The sequence below is a fragment of the Spodoptera frugiperda genome, chromosome 25 (assembly GCF_023101765.2).
Source record: "Spodoptera frugiperda isolate SF20-4 chromosome 25, AGI-APGP_CSIRO_Sfru_2.0, whole genome shotgun sequence".
In the NCBI taxonomy this organism is placed as follows: Eukaryota; Metazoa; Arthropoda; class Insecta; order Lepidoptera; family Noctuidae; genus Spodoptera; species Spodoptera frugiperda.
This window is the reverse complement of record NC_064236.1, coordinates 16,599,215-16,620,639: the sequence shown is the minus strand read 5'-3', so window position 1 is coordinate 16,620,639 and position 21,425 is coordinate 16,599,215. Positions and strand designations below refer to the sequence as shown.

The window sequence follows — 21,425 nt, the reverse complement described above, 5'->3', positions numbered from 1 at the left end:
TATTTCAAATCGATATATCTTCGAAAGTATTTATTTCCTTAAAAAAATACGTGTCTAATATTTTAAAATAATCTACAAGACGGCCATTAAAATAAAAAAATCTTATCTACCCTATTGACACAAAGACTAACATTACTCTCTATCTGGTTACAGTATGGGTTCACGCTAGACCGGACGATAAACGCAGCAATAAGTCCTTACTTGGCGCAGTCTAACTCCGCTACCTGTTATCTCAAGGAGAGTGACACCAGCATACTGTCGCCGCAGCATCCTGCGATCGTCTTCCTGAAGATGGACTTCAAGAATCTAAGGTCTGTATATCATCATCTGTGCGTGTCGTGTAGCAGAGGAAAACAGATTTCTTACTATGTACCATATTTTTTAAACGTTTCCCCACACTAGGATTTTCTCCTTTGTCATGGCTGCGTTTAAAAACATAAAATGACAATGCCAGATCCTGCCCCACTTAATTTCATCAATGTACAAGAAATGTAAATTAATCAAAATTATGCAATGAAAATAAGACCCTTGGTTACTTAATTATTATTCTGATAAACTTGCGGATAAAAAAAGGAAATAAAAAGAATTTTAAAAACCCAAGGCCTATTATTATTTATCGCGACCATCTGTGTTTCTTAGTACTACAAGGAACGAAACGAGTCATTCAATAAAAAAAAGATTTATTAATGTAATGTGTACGGATTTTAATATGAATTTGGTTTTAATACATACTGTTAGTTTTTTTTTTATAATATACTAGCTACTTCCGCGCGGTTTCATCTGCTCTGCTTGGCTCCTATTGGTCATAGCTTGATGTTTTATAGCCTATAGCCTTCCTCGATAAATACACTATTCAACACACAAAGAATTATTCAAATCGGATCAGTAGATCTGGAGATTAGCGCGTTCAAACAAACAAACAAACAAACAAACAAACTCTTCAGCTTTATAATATTAGTATAGATATTATAATGAATGCATATTCTAATTATTATTTCGTGTTTGAACGTTAGTGATTAGATGTAACGAAACGTCATTGGCGTGTGTGTGTCATTATGTCAAAAAAGTCATTATTTGACATTCGCTCTGTCTGTTCTGAGCCTTTAGCCAAATGGCATTTAGCGCATGTCTACTTGTAGAATAGAAAACTAAATTGTACAGGATTGACATAAATTTTGACACTTGTCAGTGTCATCCCCATACATTGAATTTTCTACTCTCTCTGTCGACCAACGCTAAAGAGACATTTGGCTAGAGGCACTGTTTACATTGTTGTTTCGTTATGATTATGAATTAAAAGTAGGATTACTAAAGGTGATATTGGTGATGACATTCCTTCCTTTCATAGCTAAACACCCTATGATAGCATTGTAATAATATAAAGCACTTAATTTAATTATTTCTCCATTATAACTCCAATTAACCATATTTTGTTTTTAGATTTATATAGAAACCACAAGATCACTAATATAGCAGCAATAGAATGCTACATTTGGCATGCCTGTACACTATTATTTTTTGATGGGGCAAAGCTCTATAGATATTCTGGCAATAGAATGCTACATTTGGCATGCCTGTACACTATTATTTTTTGATGGGGCAAAGCTCTATAGATATTCTGGCATTGTCATTTCACATGCCCATGACACCTAGACTTGAAACATCAATTTGTGGATCACAAAAAGAGTTGCTCCGTGTGGGAATCGAACCCGCTACTAGTTGCCCAGCACCCGCGCCAACCGTGCAGTCCAACGTGGTTCCTTTGTTTCTTGATCGTTAGTCGCACTTATCCGACATACTCGGGTTATCATTATTCCTTTCTTTTACATACGAAATCGAGGCTTTTGTCCGATATAGAGTATTGTGTGAATGAAAGCGTATTCTATACAGTTACATGTATACCAAGCCCTATTGTCTGATCAGCGATAAGATCAGGTATCTTTATTGATTTGACATTGTCCTGAGTTTACTAGGAGTCAGACATACTTATATAATGTTACTAGCTACTTCCGCGCGGTGTCACCCGCTCTGCTCGATTCCTATTGGTCATAGCGTGATGTTTTATAGCCTACAGTCTATAATAATATTATAAAGCTGAAGAGTTTGTTTATACTAATATTATAAAGCTGAAGAGTTTGTTTATACTAATATTATAAAGCTGAAGAGTTTGTTTGTTTGATTGTTTTGTTTGTTTGTTTGAACGCGCTAATCTCCGGAACTACTGGTCCGATTTGAATAATTCTTTTTGTGTTGAATAGTGCATTTATCGAGGAAGGCTATAGGCTATAAAACATCACGCTATGACTAATAGGAGCCAAGCAGAGCGGGTGAAACCGCGCGGAAGTAGCTAGTATTAGTATAGAAGTATAGATTTCCCAAACATTTCAACAAACTGTGTTTTTTTTCCTTAATATAATTCTCTCGAATTCATCTCATTGGTTTCCTTCCATTCATTTTTTTTTATACGTGCTCAGTGGTGTGGTATTGGAGAAACCGTCTTATTTAGTAATTAATTGATGATCAGAGGACTGAGTACGAGTTTCCTTTACTTTTAACAAGATCAAAAGGTGAGCGTGTTCGGCGCTCTGATTGGTTGATTCATCGGCGCCAGATAACCAGCGGTCTAGTTTTGATCTTAAAAATACTTATACTAAGCCTTCATAAACGTGCTGATGATTATGATCTTATTTTCAAAGCCTTTTTAAACACCAATCCGATTCCTTTAGTATTGTTACTGTTGTAAAAAATATGAGCTACGTTTAAAATTCCTTAGTCGTATCAGTCATTTGTCCTAAGCAATTTCTATTGTATCTAGTGTACAACTGTACAAATATTCACTATGAATTGTAAGTAAATATCACGCGATGTATTACAGTAACGCGTGACGTATTAAGTACAATAGATTTCAAGATCTATTGTACAATAGTCGCATCGTACGCATCGCACGCATTCCGTATGACGTCATCGGTACGCATCGCATGTAGGTCTTGCCGATGATGCGGATCAGTGGACGGAGTTGGATGACTTTCTATACAAAACATACTAAAATCAGTTGCGTGCGATGCGTTCGATGCGGGCTTGTGGACGCTTACCTTAAGTTAAATACTACGCTAATTTAATTTTTCCTATATTCCGTATACATATTCGGTATTGTTACATTATAGATCGCCATATACATATTGAGTACCTATTATTTATATCCATATTTATAGAATGGCTATGATAGTGTCAATCATAAGTCTATAGTTGTGTTTGTTACACAATCACGTCAAAACAACTAAAGGGATCAGGATCGAGATGAAATTTGGAACAGAGAAAGATTATACTTTGGAATAACGTGTAGTCTAATTTTTAATAAACGAGAACGCGAGCGAAGACGCCTGCAGAAACTAGTGTGGTAATATAGAGACAACGAAATGGCAAAACAATAGCTATTTACATTTTTAAAACAATATTTGCAATCTGATAAAAATACTTAGTTTTAAAATATTTACGTGTTAAAGTGCTATTTTATATGCAATACAATATTATAATGTTGACAGTAATACCTACTTACTTGGGACTTATAACCTCACCTGTTACATTTAGTGAAGAGTGGGTGTACGTTGTATAGCGGCATTAAGTGCTGCAATGTGCACCTCTGCCACAGCCTCTGCTTTCTCCTACGGGGATAAAAGGCGTGCTGTTGCTTAATACTTACAATTTTGTATTATTATTTTTATTCTTTGTTTCAGGTTAAACGTGACATGCAAAGCAAAAGTATTACATCTATATGAGAACAGATCTTCGATACCAGACAGTAAGTAACATTCATTTCAATAAGTATATTTTTTTCTTTAATGTCTCTTGCGTTAGACAAATGACAAGCCAACCGATTATGCAGCATTGAGATAATTATTTTAGTCGTAGAAACTGCATGTCATTGCCAATTTCAGTACTATCAATCGAATTTATTCCTAATGTAATGGAGCGAGGACATTCAAAGCTCATTAAACGCCATTAAAGCCATAAAACGTCCACTGCTGTCATTATGGTCAGCAGTTAGGGTTGCCAGACCCGGAATGAAAATATCCTAGATTTCTTTTTCACATAAATACAATACTACGGCTGCAAGAGTCAAACCAAGCGATGATTTTATTGTAACTTTCGTGAGACATACTAAATTAATTATTATGATCGGCTTACTCACGTAAATGTTTGACGAGGAACTCGACTAGTTTCAAGCCATGCAAGAGGTCCATATTCATCAGCAGCATTCCGCGATACACGACACGGCGATTATCGCGCTGCTACTGGCGACTCGAGTTTCGCGCCCATCGCGCCCTCTGCCTGGAATCGCGCGTACTATCCGGCGCGCGCGACGATGTTGGCTCGTTAGACTCGTTCGCCGGCGGCTGCGTAGGTGTTGGGTTCGATTCTCGGGTCGACGCAAAAACGGTGTTGCATACCGCGCTCACTGTGTCACACTCCAGACCCGCAACATTGTAGGCTGACGCAGATTGTAGACTTGGCTTCCAGGCAGGTGGTAATGCCCAGCCACCGTCTCTGTTGAAGTTGGGACGACGACTTATTTCGATGGCCTCACGTACTTTCCGCGGTACGAAGTATTTCTCCCTCGCTAGTACGGAGACCTTGTCGAAACGGAGGAAGTGAGTCGTGCCCGTGCCACAAGCATGCTCGGCTACTGCCGATGTATGGGTGTCCATGTTCTTCACACTACGTATGTGTTCCTTGAGTCTGGTTGTGATGTTGCGGCGAGTTTCCCCGATGTAACTCGAGCCACAGTCGCACGGTATCATGTATACCCCAGGAACTGCCAGTGGATCCTTGTCCTTAGGCGAGCGTAATAAGTTTCGTAGTCGACCCGAGAATCGAACTCTACACCTACGCAGCCGCCGGCGAACGAGTCTAACGAGCCAACATCGAGATAGTACGCGCGATTCTAGACAGAGGGCGCGATGGGCGTGAAATTCGAGTCGCCAGTAGCAGCACGACAATCGCCGTGTCGTGGGTCGCGGAATACTGCTCATGAATATGAACCTCTTGCATGGCTTGAAACTAATCGAGTTTCTCGTCAAACATTTACGTGAGTAAGCCGATCATAATAATTAAACCAAACGTTGTTAATCAACCGATAGTTCTCGGTATCTCCTTAATTCTTACTTTTACAGTTTAGTCTCGGATGGTACAGCAAAACTCAAATTCCTTTCGTGGCCCTAGGAAGGTCCAGGAAATAACCAGCCTGGATCTGGCATCCCTATCAGCAGTAGTTCAGTTGTGCCGCTCTCAAAGACTTCCAGATGGGCCGGTTGGACGTGACCCACATCCAACCAGCTAGAATGTAGCTTTTATCCTAAAATAAAGAATATTTTGTTTGTTTTCAGCTATACCAACCGAGGAAAAGTGTTCCTACACAATGTTGCCGATTACAAAGGAGACGAGGAACGGTTTCGACTACTATAATACTAGCGTGAGTATGATTTTATCGACTTATTATAAACAATGCTGTAATTCTATCATTAAACGTAAAACAGGTTATTTACCATGTTTTTAATGCTAGTTCATCCATGATCATGGCGAAACAGTGCCGAAATATCGGAAACTCATAGACAAATAAAAATGGTAAATATCCCGATTTACGTTCTAAACATAGGGTAGGTGACCACGTCATTTTAAAAATACTGTAATTATTCTAAATCCTCTCTCTAGGCTATTAAATCCACAATCCCCAAATCGCTAAAAGGCCGGTCGGTAACGCTCCTGTAACTCCCATGGTATTGCGGTTTTTACGGGTAGTGCAGATTGCTTACCATCAGGCAAACCGTATGTATCCTCGTTGGTCGTACTATGCCATTAAAAAAGATAAATAAACGTGTGGGACTGCATAGTTGACATAGTTAGCCTGTTTCTATGCAAGTACTCATATAATATTTGCAACTTGAAGCCAAAATTATTTTGTTCATTACTCGCCTTTTTGTAGACTACAAGGAAGCAAGCAATTAATTGACTTTTTGACTATTCTATCTAAGATCTAAGTGTTGTAATGTCATGTTTCAGTTTGCGTTGTACGTGGCTACTGAGAAAGAAGAAGGTCTTTACAATCTGTACTTCAACAATTGCCCGAACTCCGACGCTGGTACGGCGACCGCAGTCAACATGATTGTAAGTTCTATAATATTAAACGAGCACCATTACTGTGCATAATATGTCGGGAGAATATAAAATTTGCTGTTTTACATACCGTCTAGCTGTTTAGAAAACCAATCCGTTTTGAAATACATACAGTGATTGGATAACTCAAAATCTGCTAGTATTTTCGCCGGTATGCGTTATTCAACATTGCTAGTCGTAATATAACCAAGTGCAAGTACAAGTTTTAACATGCACCGGCGCTGCAATGAATGCAACTTCATGCCTTTTACCCCCAAATGATTAGGCAGAGATGCACATTACGGCACGTAATGCCGCTATACAATGAACACCCACTTTTCACCTTTTGTGTTGTATGTCCCATGTAATAGGGGTTGAACGTATTGCTATGTACTGGTCACAATTGACAACATTTCAAAACTGATACGACATGGAAACAAAAATACCATTTCTTTATTTTCGTATCCTGAGTTCAAATATATTTATGTCATATTTTTTTTATTTTTTATTTCTGAGAAAAATATATAAAATCACAAAACATGTGATAACGTCATACATACGGCAGAATGCAGTCGTTACCTTTGCCTTAGCAATCATGGTTTCAAATGAAAACATCAAGTGTCAAATGTCAATGTTTAATGTCACTTGAAGCTGCAACTTTTATTTACATTCGAAATCGAAATTGATTTTACACAATATTTTCCTATCGAATCGACACACTGCTTATTGTTATTATTCACAACTGTTGATTGACATTATTTCGTCAATAAAATGGATTTCAATTAAACATATGATGAAGGATGAAGGATCCAAAATATTGTTTTGTACCAGCCTGCAAAAACAACACTGCCAATACGTATTTCTACAAAATTGTAGCATTCATTTTCGTGCATATATTGCAATAGCATTAAATAGTCAACTTTCGGCAAGTTTCTGCAATCGGCAACTAGGAATCATATAATTGTAACAACACAAATAACAAAATCTGAAATCACACAAACACAAGCGCACCAACGAGTTGGACAAGCTTAGTGTTGCCAACTTTATTTTTACCAGCCCACCAAATGAGGCCGTGAAAACCACCAGAAACGACTAAATCTTAGCGGCCTCTCAAACCACCAGATTTCGTCAAGATCATCACAGAATCTAAAAAAAGGGATTATGAATAATATTTTCATGGCCCCCTTTACTCTTTCAATAACTACGCACATTATTTAAAAGGGTTTTATTTTAATTGTATTATTAGATTTTTGTGCTTAATATAATCTACATATAATATATTTTGAAATATTCTTTATATAAACTGACTTTTTAGACAGACTGCTTCAAAAAGTTTTGATTCTGTTTTTTTATTGCCTGCGCAGAAGCCAAAAATTGGGTTCTGTAAGTATGATGGGCAATTAAAATACTGAACTCTGGTTTTCATGAGTTTCAAGTTTCCTGATCAGGCGGTGGTACTTTCTGTTTCATAGATGTTAAGTGAATTTCAAATTCGTACCCCAAATAGCATTTCATACCTATAAAATCTTTAATATTGTGCGTAAAAATATTTACCTTCTGAGTAGGCAATATTATCTTGCCAACAAGTGTATCAATTAAATATTTTTAACTAGAAATCATACAGCATTTTACGAGTAGTGTTAGCGCTTAATTTGTAACTTACAACTAACTGAAACAATCTAGTCCACTATAATATCCACTAGCTACTAAAACCAATATTTTCCCGCTCAAACACATATCTAAACCACCAGATCTAGTGGAAATTCCACTAAGTTGGCAACACTGGACAAGCTGTCAGTGACATTACATTTGACATCTATTAGGTTTTTATACGGATCTAAGTGAGGCAAAGGTATTATCGCCATTCTACCGTAATTTGGCACTTACGTCTTTTTAGAATACACTGAATTTCAAACTCGAAATTATGAATGAAAAGTACATAATTTCGAAAAATGAAAAAATATGGGTGCCCTAGTTTTCGATTTACTTTTATATAACATAATAATACATGCATGTTAAAAATATGAAATGTTGTCAATTCCAAACACCGTACTACTATTAAGATATTTTCGAAAAATTGAGTCCAGTAATTCTTTAGATTTTTACCTGGGATTCGAACCCGGGACACCTTGTCCGGCAGTCGCTCTTGCGAACACTCAACCAACGAGGCGCGGCGCTGCTTGACATAATAATATTGTTTTCTTATCGGGTGTTGTTTACGTGGTTTTCAAACTGATGGTGCTGTCAGAATGTAAATCCAAGATGATATAATAATACTAGTATACTGTGTGGTTATTGCAGAGTAGAATATATACATACATATATGCATATATCATCTACACTTTTCACAATAATTCCATCATGATTCTGCAACTTGAAGACAGGTGGCAGTAGAATAGTAAAAACTAAGCTATACAATTTCTACATTTTGTATTACAGGTGGAAATCTACGAGAGTAATGCTGGTAACTTCTTGTCGGCGGGAGAGATGCCACTCCCTGCGTTATACAGCATGATGTCACTTATCTTCCTAACATGTGCCGCCCTCTGGACTTTCATCCTGCGAACTAGTCGACAGCCTGTCTACAGGATACACATTATTATGTGTGTCCTTGTCTATTTGAAGGCTCTCTCTCTTGCTTTCCACGGCATTAACTACCATTTCATTCAGACGAAAGGGGAACATGTTACTGCTTGGGCGATCCTCTTCTATATCACGCATTTGTAAGTACCAACATATTGTTACAATCTATGAATCTAATACCAACGCAAAAATCAACGAATTCTTATGTAATGGCACCAGGGGCAGTCGCTAATGTGACGTAACACAATTTAGTGAGCATTACTAATTATTTTTGCAAAGAGAAACCTTAACAATAATTTGTCAGATGCAGCTGTTGATTTAATATTCCATTTTTTCAGATTGAAAGGAGCGGTGTTGTTCGTGACTATTGTACTAGTGGGCACCGGGTGGAACTTCATCAAACACATACTTTCTGACCGAGACAAGAAGCTCTTCATGATTGTGATACCTCTGCAGGTAAGTTATACCCTTTTATTTCTAACTAGCTACTTCCGCGCGGTTTCACCCGCTCTGCTTGGCCCCTATTGGTCATAGCGTGATGTTTTATAGCCTATAGCCTTCCTCGATAAATGCACTATCCAACACAAAAAGAATTATTCAAATCGGACCAGTAGTTCCGGAGATTAGCGCGTTCAAACAAACAAACAAACAAACTCTTCAGCTTTATAATATTAGTATAGATTTTCTACTACAAAATAATTACACTAGAATGTTCGAACTTCTAGTTTTTGGAAGAATCTCCTGCGTGATCCGAAATCAGACTCCCCTACTATCTTTCCAAGTGTAAACCCGTAAAGAGGCACCTCCTAGTAGTCCTGTACGGGATAGTACTGTCACTAGATCCTAATGTGTTTTTGCTCAGGCAATGTGGAATGCAAAAATCCTGAGAAAAAATTTACATGTTTCTTTTTTTAAATACATTGCTGTACCTGTGTCGTGTGTGCATCTATAATCATACAATTTCACATACACATAACATCCAGACCCGAAGCAACAACTTTGTGGATCACACAAAGAGTTGCTTCGTGCGGAAATCGAAACCGCTACCCGTTGAATGGCAGCCAGTTGTCCAGCTACCGCGTCAATATTCTAACTCAGTTCAGTTCAGTTTTTGGAAGTTCCAAAAACGCTTTTATTGTTATTAATCTATATATTAATACGTGAAGCAAAAACTTTGTAACTCTTTTTACGAAAATTGAACGGACGTAGGAGCATAAAATTTGGTACACTTATAGTTTATGTGTAGGAGAAGTCCAGAATGCTAATATTTTTCAAAAATAATGCTTATAAAGTACATTAAATTAATAAATAAAACATTACACACACATGCATAGTATCTGATCGTATTTGACAAAACGTCAAAATTGACAGACATTGCGATGATATTCTCACGTCTCATATGAAAAGAGGTTTCTAATTGAAGGAGGTTTGGTTATTCATGATGCGCCGGAATATATTAATTTGAATTTTACAAAACTAATAGCAATTCGTTAAATACAAATTATCCTTGGACGTATGTTAAGTGGTATTGTAAATTAAATCGTATATGGTCGAATTTCGACCACTAGGCGACCACTAGTTAAAGTAAATAGTCTTCTCTTATTCCTTTGTTCATCCATTTGAATATTTGTATAATATTTTGATGTTTATTTTAGGTTCTAGCGAACGTAGCAGAGATAATCCTGGCGGAGAGCGAGGAGGGTGCCGCGGAACATAACGCGTGGCGCGACATCTTCGTACTGGTGGAATTGCTGTGCTGCTGGGCCATCATGTTCCCTGTCGTATGGTATGTATTAGAAATTACCAATAGGGATGATGACGGGGTATGAAAATTAAAAATCTATTTAGTCCGCTAGGTAGTGAAAAATTGAAATTATCATATAAGAAAACAATTCTTAGATAAAACTAATCAAAGCTTAGAAATCTTAGGAATGGCGGCGGACTACTTTTAATTAATACTAGCAAATCCGGCGAACTCCGTTTCGCCACTAATGATTTTCCGTTTTTCTGCTTTTCTCTTAATATTTTTTTTAAATTTTCTTTGCTATAAACCTCACGGAACCCGAGACCTTTCCAACGAATGCAAAAACGTGGAAAACGGTTTGCGCGCTCTGGAGTTATAGCGTCAGGAAGAAAAACCCGACTTATTTTTATATTATAGATTATCATCAAAACGTACATACATACATACATATCGTCACGCCTTTAACCCCCGAAGGGGTAGGCAGAGGTGCACATTATGGCACGTAATGCCACTGTGTACACCCACTTTTCACAATTTCAAAAACGTTCCTTATAAAAATACGTGTCTAATGTTTTAAAATAATCTACCTAACGAAGGGAGTTGATCTTTTGGTAACCTCATTTACACGACGAAACATAACGCAGTCGATGTTTCACGTCAGTTTTCTGTGAGGCCGCGGTATCGCTCCGATCGAGGCGGCCCGTTAGTTCTGCAAGTCTCTCTCACACTTAGTTATTATTGCCACCAATAATTGTAGAATATCGTTCGAGTTGGAAAACTCTTAACCTTAAAATGGTATTTATCTCTATCGATCATATTCCAGGTCAATACGTCACCTACAGGACGCGTCGAGTACAGACGGCAAGGCGGCCATCAACCTGCGCAAGCTGAAACTGTTCCGACATTTCTACGTCATGGTCGTCTGTTACATATACTTTACGAGGATCGTCATATCCATACTGAATGTAAGTCCTACTGTATACTTACTACCTACGAGTTTGCTTTACGTTGAACGAAAACGAAACAAGATCGTGTTCGGCGCTCTGATCGGGTGGTTTCCGAACGCGCTCTCGTTTCAATTATTTTAAACGTAAAATAAATTCATACTATCGTTACTCCTTATCATTACCGCAATCCCCCAATACTTGCCAGGCGATTTGTTCACAGTTAGGCTAAATTAAAAGTTGCAAGCAAGCACCTTTTAATTTCGCCTGATTGTTTCAATTCACCTTTTAATAACCAGACAAGTCTGGTTGTTCGGTAAAAATACTGGTGTATAAAGCAAAAAACATGGAGATATAGAGCTGATACGGAGCCTCCTAGAACAGACATTGCGAACCTTCACGCGACAACGTGCCATCAATCCTTAATGTTATTCATATGTGAAAATAGCGACAGGCATAGGGCAGATTCTGTAATCAATGGCGTGCCCAAAATATTATGCTGCGTGCGTGCCAATGGTTCGCCATCCCTGTCCTAGGAGAAACAATCTCCAACTAGATAAGCTACCCTTAACTGACCAGTTATAGTCCAGTCAAATAAGGTTAAATTAGGTAAGAATCTCGGAATGCGAGATACCCAGCTGTAATAATATGCTGTAGATTTTAATGGAAACTTTCAACGAAAATTGGTTTGAACGAGTTATCATAATTAGTTTTTAAGAATTGATACATTTTTTTAAAAACACACTCAATTTTTCACTTTGGAAGCGTCTATCTTTCAAACAAGTGATTTTGACGAAAAATAGTTTTAGGAACCATGACGTATTTTTTAATGTTCTATCCATAGACAACCATCACGGATAGGATAGACAAAAAAAAAATTGTAGAGATGCAGTGACCGCGCGCTCTCCGCCCTCTATCTCGAAAACGGTTCACCGTATAAAAAAAAAGTTTACACAAAAGTTGTAGAGAATTTTGTATTCTACAATATTGGTATTAAATGCAAATACCAAAAACCCATAGGGAATGAGATATTTCCAAAAAAGCGCAAAATAACGAATTTTGGGACCTTTGGACCGTAAAATTTAATAGTTGCTTACACCCTACCATATGTAGGTTTTGAAACAAGTTTTAGGGGGTCAATATACAAGTATATACAAAATTACAGCTGGGTATCTCGAATTCCGAGATGAAATACTAAATTGACTGGACTATTAGCAGTAAAAAACTTATGAATTAAGATCAAGCAAAAGAGTAGGAGATGGAATGGGGTGGTTTTTAGTTAGTAAGAGAATCACGCGTCGTTTATTGACCCACGAAAAACGGCACTCCTTGGAGTTTTCCTAGAATGAGCCCCAATAGCAGAAACGTGTATGCAGCTACACCAATTTACTTCCTGTTAAAACTGGTAAACATGAATATACGATACTACAAGGGAATGGTTCATAATTTCAGATCACAGTGCCATTCCAATACGCGTGGATAGACGAAATGTTCCGGGAGATGGCGACACTAGCGTTCTTCGTGATGACTGGCTACAAGTTCAGGCCGGCCGCTGCCAATCCTTACTTCACGCCAACACATGTCGATGATGTGGAGCCACAAGTGTAAGTACATCATTAATTACGTATAACCTCAACAATCTGTGACACAGTAACAGTTCACTGCCGGACTATGAGCCTCCTCTACATAAGAGATGTTTACTATAGTCTTGCTTTATTTGATGGTTGGATATCTTAATCAAGAGGCTCAGATTTAACGAGAACGAACTTCACATTTGAGAGCGCCCAGGCTCTCAAATGTGAAGTCCCTTAGTCGGCCCTCGCATTACCCGTGGGAAAAGAGTAGGGGTCACATAATATTTTTTTTTTTATTTTGTATGAAACATAATCGAACAGACGTATTACCTGATGGTAAGCAATCGCCGCCGCCCACGGACACTTGAAACACCAGAGGCTTTACAAGTGCGTTACCGGCTTTTTGGGAGTTAGGAATTTAAGGGTTGTTGTTAGGGAATGGGGATGGGGAAGATTGGGAAGGGGGAATTGGGCCTCCGATAACCTCACTCACACAACGAAACACAACGCAAGCGTTGTTTCACGTCGGTTTTCTGTGAGGCCGTGGTATCACTCCGGTCGAGCCGGCCCAATCGTGCCAAAGCATGGCTCTCCCACACTTAAAGAAAATATTGTCGAAGAACTGATCACCGTTCAGTAGACGTAGTCTGGAATGGAGACTGCGGCTAGGTAAACGTAGGGCGTCCTCCAGCGTCCTCGAATACCTAGCGGGTTATCGGGGCTCCAGTTTAAAAAGCAAGAGTAGGAATGGGGTGGTTTTTAGTCAGTACTAAGAGTCTGAAACTCGCTCTCGCCTCGCCCAATTCGGAAGAAGTCATTGGCTGATTTCTTAAAAAAGCGTTGTAGAGTGATGTTATTTGCAAAGTTGGCGGTTAGATGAGAATAACTGAAGATGAAGCGAAACTACTAGAAACGTTTGTGTACGGAGACGGACTGCTGAGATTATACTGTATTCTTAAGATTATTTTTTCATCCACAGTCTCTCAGATATCGGCGTACTCGAAGGAGTGACGCGAATAGCGAACCGAGGGGATAGGAAACGGGAAGATCTACAACCGTTAATGCTGGAAACTAATTATAATTCTGATTAGATGTAAGTCTACTTTTATATAACTAACTCTAAGTGACGGCTTGCCTGAAGTTCGAGTAAACGTTTATAAAAAGACCTCGAAATCATTTGTTACTTATATCATGGTTCTATAGGATACTCCGTTTTACTTATCCCTATGGCACCAGTACTGTAATATCGAATATACCAATACACTTAATCTTCTATTTTTATCTTATTTAGTAGCTAACTTACCTCTGTCCTTATGTGAACTTAATATTTTTAAAGCGTTGAAAAACGAGAAGTCAGATAATTTCATCTCATATTGAGTGGTTTAATTAGAATTGTTTATACTTAAATACATATTATATTGTCGAGTGTTAGGTATACCGTGTCTACTTGAACGAATATCACTGATACGACGTTTTTAAAATGTCAACTTGTTATATACAAGGATGATTTGTCCTTTGCATTGTACTTGTAATTATGTCCGATGCTGACCATCTGTTGAATACCTCACTTCGTATTAATTACCTTTAAATATCATGACAACTTAATTCAAGTAGAATTGCGTTACTGTGTGTTCGGAAATATAAGCCGAAATGCCTTTTTTTAAGTCATTTCAAAAGAAACTGCAACATATTTTTGTTTATTTATTAGTTACATACATTCTGTTGGCGTCTCAAATATAGAGCCATGAATATCTCACAGATTTTCAGAGCTGAAACTAAATAGGACTAAATTATGTTAAGAATAAAGTACTAAACAAACGAAGAAAATCTAAAAGATTAATACAACAACACATTGTGTAAATACGACTGGATTTCATAGTATACTACAGATATATAACATATTATACTAAATAGTATTTGCTAGAGTTAATGATACTTAAATTCCTGAGTGTTAAACTCAAAGTTATACTTAAATGTAATAAAAATTAAATATAAACCATGTCCACTAAGCATACTTATATCAATACATACTTTAATACACAATGGTGATACTTACATGTTCCTTGTTGATAGTACACTACTAATTATTTTCACATTCAATCCTCGATTTCATTTCGGAAGGTATTTTAGGTATTAGAAATTTACTAGAGTTGTAGTGATGTTAAATAATTTTAAAATAAAGCATTTTTAATGGAGCAAACTCGCTGCAACCTCCCATACCGCTGCAACTCCTGAATGTCAGGATCTGCAGTAGATACAACCATGAAAGCATCAGAATACTTGAACACACAATCAATTACTGTCTTGAATCCCGCAACGAAATAAATTAGAAGATATTATTGGAAGAGAAGAAAAAGAAAACGATAGTTTCCACTTCCCTCGGTGAATTTAAAGCCTAAAGGCCTAAAGGCTTAAGCCGTTCTGTCTCCTGCTCTCCTCCTACGGTACAAAAAGAGACTGCACAACTGGGAGAAGCCCAGTCGCCAAGCACTATAGAAATTTGACTTAAAACTACAAAAAATGCTTGTATAATGCTGTACGTGAACTTAGTCGTGTGGACATTTGAAGCAGTATTTTAATACGTTTTTAACACAAGTCTGAATACCCTTCCTAAACTAAATCGAGTGTAATACATTGTGAGTATAAATTGAACTCTGGCTTAGGTAAAGCTTACATTAGGAGGACTGTCATCTCAAACAGCAAAAAAATAATGCTGTTTACAGTTTTCGTGTGCTTTAAAGTTTTGTGATCTTTTGACTATCTGACGCTGTCAAGATATTATACCACCAAATCACCAAAATACCATTTGAATAAGGGGATCTTTAACTTCCTCAGCGCCATCTATTGAGCACAATAATAATAGAGTTCATGTTATACTCGATAATGTTGTCTGTACCATTAGTACGAGTTTGCTTGATGTTTAAAGTAATCGAAACGACAGCGCCATAGGCGCTCTGATTGGTCGGCTCGAGTAAACCAACCAATCACAGCGCTGAATGCGGTCTCGTTTCGGTCAAACTCATAATAAGGGTACTGATCTACCGTCAGTTGTACCTTCGATAAGGAAAACCTAATGCTAGTCCTTTTCTGATGGCATTTCTGTACATTAACACGTGCAGTCAACTGCAGAAAAATAAGACTTTCAATGTAACTAATTTAATTTTAAGATAAACGAACTCTTTTTTTGTATGTATTTTAACATAAGGCGGTAACTTTTTTATTGAGTACATTGTTAAGCTGTATAAAAGCATGTGTTAAAAATTAATTACCTAAATATGATGGATTCGAATCACTATGCATTTCTTTGATTGGAACACCAAATGTTATCAAGTACAGAATTTTTAATTTTTTTCATTTAGGACTTAACAACTGCCGAGAAACGGGTATAAGTGCTTATTTTCTTGTCCTCTTTGGGAAATAAAATCGTGATGATATTATGTATATTGTATATAGAGCATAGAGGAGGACAAGTTCACTATTACACATTGATTTATTTTACGCGCAAATTAAAAAAGAATGTCCTACTTTTGCGCAGTAGGTACTTAAGTGTTTTCGAAGAATGAGATGTTATTCTGTTATCTACCGATATGAAATTACAACTATCTCTTAATCTCTTTTTACTTCGTCTTTATAGATTAGATGAATTTATTTCGATACTGACCGAGCGATGCTAACAGCGAAATATTCTGGTTTGTTTTTCTTTTAAATTAAAACCATAGATATAGGCTGTCATCTTGACAGCTAATGTCATCCCATTGAATTGACCTATGTTTTTCCCAATATAAAATTTCTATATTAAATCTTTGATAATAAATCATTGCAAAGAATATTTAATTAATTTCTTGGCTTACAGACTCGTAAAATCGTATTTCAAGTAAAAATATTTCCGATATAAGTTTTTGAACTGACATGGTCACTAAAATTCATATTAGAACTTAAGACGGGATATTTACCATGTTTATTTGTGTCTATGTTATAATTAAAGTATATTCATAGTTACAAATAAACATGGTAAATATCCCGTCTTAAGTTCTTATTAGTAACATATTTCCTATTCCCAATTTCATCATTTCAAAGTACATTTAGTAGAACTACGTTATGATAAATATACTTTTTTAAAGTATTCAAGTAGAATATAAAAAGTAGATAGACAATGTAATAATAATATCGGTCCCAAGTCCCAAACATTTTCATTTCAGCATCGAAATATATTTAAAGGGACATTCTGAAAATATGGTCAATTTAAAGAAAAGGTTTTGTAATAGTCTTAATTTTTTATTGCAGAAAGTTCTCAAAGTTGTTTTGATGCTGAGTGAAACAAGAATGTTTAATGTAAAAAAAAAAACAGTCATTATACGTTAAGGCTACAGGAATGTCCCATTGTTATTATCGGCTAGATGAAATGGCATATCACATACCGTAAAACGGGGTGAATAGATACAGAAGAGGACTGAATAAATGTTGGGAAAATGTTCTAACATCAATTCACCCCAGTGTCTATTCACCCTTTGAATTCTATTCACTCCGTTTTACCATTATGTCATTTTCCAATTTTATATAAAACATAGTGATATCTATTAAATTATTTATAATATTGATACATTTATAAGGGATAAATCTATTCTTCGTTAACCAATACATGTTTTAATTAAAGAACCCTCGATTAAATGTGATGTGATTATATGACCATGCATGCCTATGCGTCGTTATTTATTTCCTCACCATTTTGCAGATTGAATATATTGATTTTTTTTTAGAATAAATTGTATATTTAGTATTGTTTCTTTTTATCAATGTGTTAGAAAATATTTAGATGGAATTATTTTGTTTTTTTTTTAGGTTGTGAAATAAGTTTGTAATGTAATTCTTTTTCGAATTTTACCCCTTTGACGATTGTTGACTGTTTGTAAATAAGTATCATGGTGTAATGAATAGTTATGGTAAAGCCTTTCTGTTGTAGATATTGTATGGAAGACGCGAGGAGTGGTATCGAGAGACGTTTCAAATGACATGCGTATATTTCGGTGTTCAAGAGTTAGCAAAAAAATAACTTGAATATTGTTCTACGCGCACATTCCATCCCATAATATTATCAATCATACCATCGGTTGGAACGTGTATGTGTTTGTGCCTTTTCTATTCTTAAGCTTTAAATACGTTCTACTGTGTTGCGTGTATTTCAAATAAGACTCAACGTATTGTGTTTTTTTGCAAATAGTAGTTCTTAGAGTTCTAAGCCTTGCTTACCTGCCCCACTGGCTTACATCACATTCCAAGGGATCGATATAAATATAGGTTCTCACAATCCCCCTTAGTATGTATTCTTTTCGTTTTGGCTCTATTATAAAATTAGAAGGACATTACGCATGTCATTTCTTCGTCGCCATATTGTATAAGATTATATTTCTCTTCATCGGTTGTTTGTATTGTCCAATCACTTTTATAATAACGGACCAAAGTACCATTCGCTAGACTTACGATTTAATTAGTTGTGAACTATTTACTCCTGTAGGAAGTGTATAATGATTTGGTATTTCTCTTTAAGGATAGCTTAAATAGATAATTTATAGATACGATCGCGGTGCACCATTGTTAATCTGTGATTAAAAGGTGTCAGTTTTGTCAATCGTCGCCGGTTTTAAAAAGTGAAATGTTAATGTGTTTTTGTTTGTTACTTAGCATACCATACATGCAAATAAGCACTGCATGCCCTATTAAATCATGCTAAACCTACAAATTATATTAAAATTATCCTAAACCTATCAAATACAAATTTTTACTCATTAATAAACCACGATTATTCATAGACATCATACAGAGATATCGTAATTTTATATGATACTCAATTCGGTAAAAATGGTAACTAATGCCATCTATCGAAAAAAATGCCAACAACTTTCTCGATAGATTCTGGCCAAAGAAAGCTCACAAAAAAGGCGATATATTTAAAAAATCAAGAGCTGCTAACACTGACTATAGGCTGCTTAAACAGTCTTGATATTTTTATTATTTAAGACTAATAATACGCCATATTTGCACTGCCTCGTTGGTCTAGTGATCGCTTGCGTGACCGCTGAGCAAGAAGTCCTGGGTTTGATTCCCAAGTCGTTCAAAGTGTTATTGGGTTTTTCCATCAGGAACTTCTCAGTAACAGTGAGGTAGTCTGGATTTGTATCCGTGTAGGACTTGCCAGGTATATTATTAGCATGTACAATAAATTGTACATATATCGCTCACCTAATAATATATTGGCACGTCTGCAAAAAAATACTTTATATGGTTTACGTGTTTAAAAGTGCATATTTATTTCCATATTCATCGAGAGAGGTCGTAAGTGTCATTATATACCATTATGGTGTGCGATATATTGGCATCGAAAAGGTAGAATAAAAAAATACTTAGTTTATTTTATGGGATTCATAATATTAATTAATTACGCTCCATCGTCGACTAAAAATGCAACTTCATGTCACTTATAGGTTAGTTTCTAGAATTCTTCTGAGAGTTTTCACACTTACATCTGAAGTTAACAAATTATGTAACAATGTAGTAAAAATAACTAGACTGTAAAATATTTGGTTATTGTACTCAGTCACACAATTCAAAACTATAATGAATAAAATGCAAAGAAAGCAAGCAAGGTCATTAAACCATGTATAAAACTTTTAAACGTGGCTAGTACCAATATTAGTTTTATCCTATCCAATCATGTTTTGACAGTGCTAAATTATTGCCATATTAAAAGTTTAGAAATTCGCTTGTGGACTGCTTTCGTTGGCCAGACTCTGTCGGAACATCGCGCCAGCAGCGCTGCCACCCAGCTATTGTGTGATGGTGGCGAGATGCAGTACTAATGCGCAGCCGGTACAATTTGTTTGTGTTGGTGAAAACTGTATGAGTGTGTGAGTTATTTTGAAGCTCTGAATCTGCCAATCCGACTCATTCAAGAAGTCAACAAAACGTAGCGCTTTTTGATTGAAAATGGATATATTGCAGTAATAGTTTTGTACACGAATGTACCTGCGCGAAAGTTCGCAAAGGCTAACTTCAGACCTGCCAGGTCCCGTTAACAGCACTGTAATTAATAACAATTAATTTACTTGAGTTCAGCTAAACAATCATAACAAAATAGCGGAAACGAAAACAATAAGTTGACCAAAATTAATTATTAATTTTGGTCAACTTATTGTTTACGTTTTTTATTATTTTTTATAAACCTAATGTATTAATAAAATTCCCTAATCAGTGACGAAGTACAAATAAACCAAATATATAATATTTTCATAAACTGCGTTAAATCATAAATGAGTTTTCTCGCTTGGCGATTTAAAACTCTATTGTATTTTGGTGGCATATTTAATAAGATAAGTGCCAACTGACATTTGCACAAATTAATGGCAAACTTAAACACTAAACAAAAACTAACAAAATACTTAAAAACTTAACAATAAAAATTAACAACAGTAAATACGAAATATACGAAAAGTTTTGTTACCGACTGCACTTAGAAAGAGATAGTGACACTAACACAACGCCGATCCTAACGTGTGACAGAGACATAATATATTACCGGGTACCGAGTATTACCGAATAAGCACGAAGTAACCATAAAGGGATGTCCAAGTGGCGTGCGTGAGGGTGTTGTTTAATCGATTTTCTTAAAATCGATTACTACGAGACAATTACTTATCACACAAAAATATATTTATTTTCAATGTTATATTGATGTTTTAAATTTTCTTAAACAGTCGTTACTCAAATAGTCGTTAATGATAATAGATATTAGAGTAAATCATAACTTTCAATTGAGAAAATACATTCTTTTAGTTTTATTTTCATGTCGAAATATCGTTTATTAATGACAAAATTAACTATGTTTCTAAATTTTATTTCGTTTAATATATCATATAAAAAAAACAATAAACTCTAAATAAAAATATCGATTGCGATATTTGATCGATAAAGGGTCAATTGTATTTAGAAATGGTCAATCTCTAGCCTAGATCGCTGCCCCCCGCACCTCGCCTCATGCCACCATTTGGTTCTAAAAAAGACTTATTACGCAGCCTTCTGCACGTAGTTCGTAGTGCCAAGATCCGTTAACAGTACTGTACAGTTGTAATGAATTGTAGTTTAAAATACCAATTGCTAATTAACCGTAAATTAGGTATGGAAATTTATAGTTGTCAGTTGTGTGTGATATCTAAATTAAATAATATGAGTGCGTTATCCTAGTTCTCGAAGAAACGAAATTATTTTCAAACGAGACTGCGTATACGGCCGGATTAGGCGTTACTTAAAAAAGGTAATAATATTCATTATTTTAAATAAAAGACGGTACTGCGATTATATAATATACCTATGTATAGTTGGCTAATAGGTTGTGTACTAATGTTTTACTGTTTTCAAATTGTTTTAGAAACCATTCTA

At 36.1% G+C, this 21,425-nt stretch overlaps 1 protein-coding gene across 7 annotated transcripts in view; it reads left to right on the top strand.

Moving 5' to 3' along the window:
- LOC118265858 (protein GPR107) overlaps positions 1-21,425 on the top strand; it is a 58,274-nt gene that overhangs the window by 11,441 nt on the left and 25,408 nt on the right. For 2 of the 7 annotated variants that reach the window (XM_050704003.1, XM_050704001.1), the window contains exons 3-11: positions 154-311; positions 3,735-3,799; positions 5,385-5,470; positions 6,058-6,162; positions 8,590-8,873; positions 9,072-9,189; positions 10,389-10,519; positions 11,301-11,442; positions 12,874-13,025. In XM_050704003.1, the coding sequence (XP_050559960.1) occupies positions 154-311; positions 3,735-3,799; positions 5,385-5,470; positions 6,058-6,162; positions 8,590-8,873; positions 9,072-9,189; positions 10,389-10,519; positions 11,301-11,442; positions 12,874-13,025 (1,241 nt within the window). Of the gene's footprint in view, positions 1-153; positions 312-3,734; positions 3,800-5,384; positions 5,471-6,057; positions 6,163-8,589; positions 8,874-9,071; positions 9,190-10,388; positions 10,520-11,300; positions 11,443-12,873; positions 13,026-13,974; positions 17,689-21,425 lie in introns of those variants that run through there. The other 5 variants (XM_050704004.1, XM_050704000.1, XR_007706942.1 and 2 more) reach the window with 4 other exon arrangements.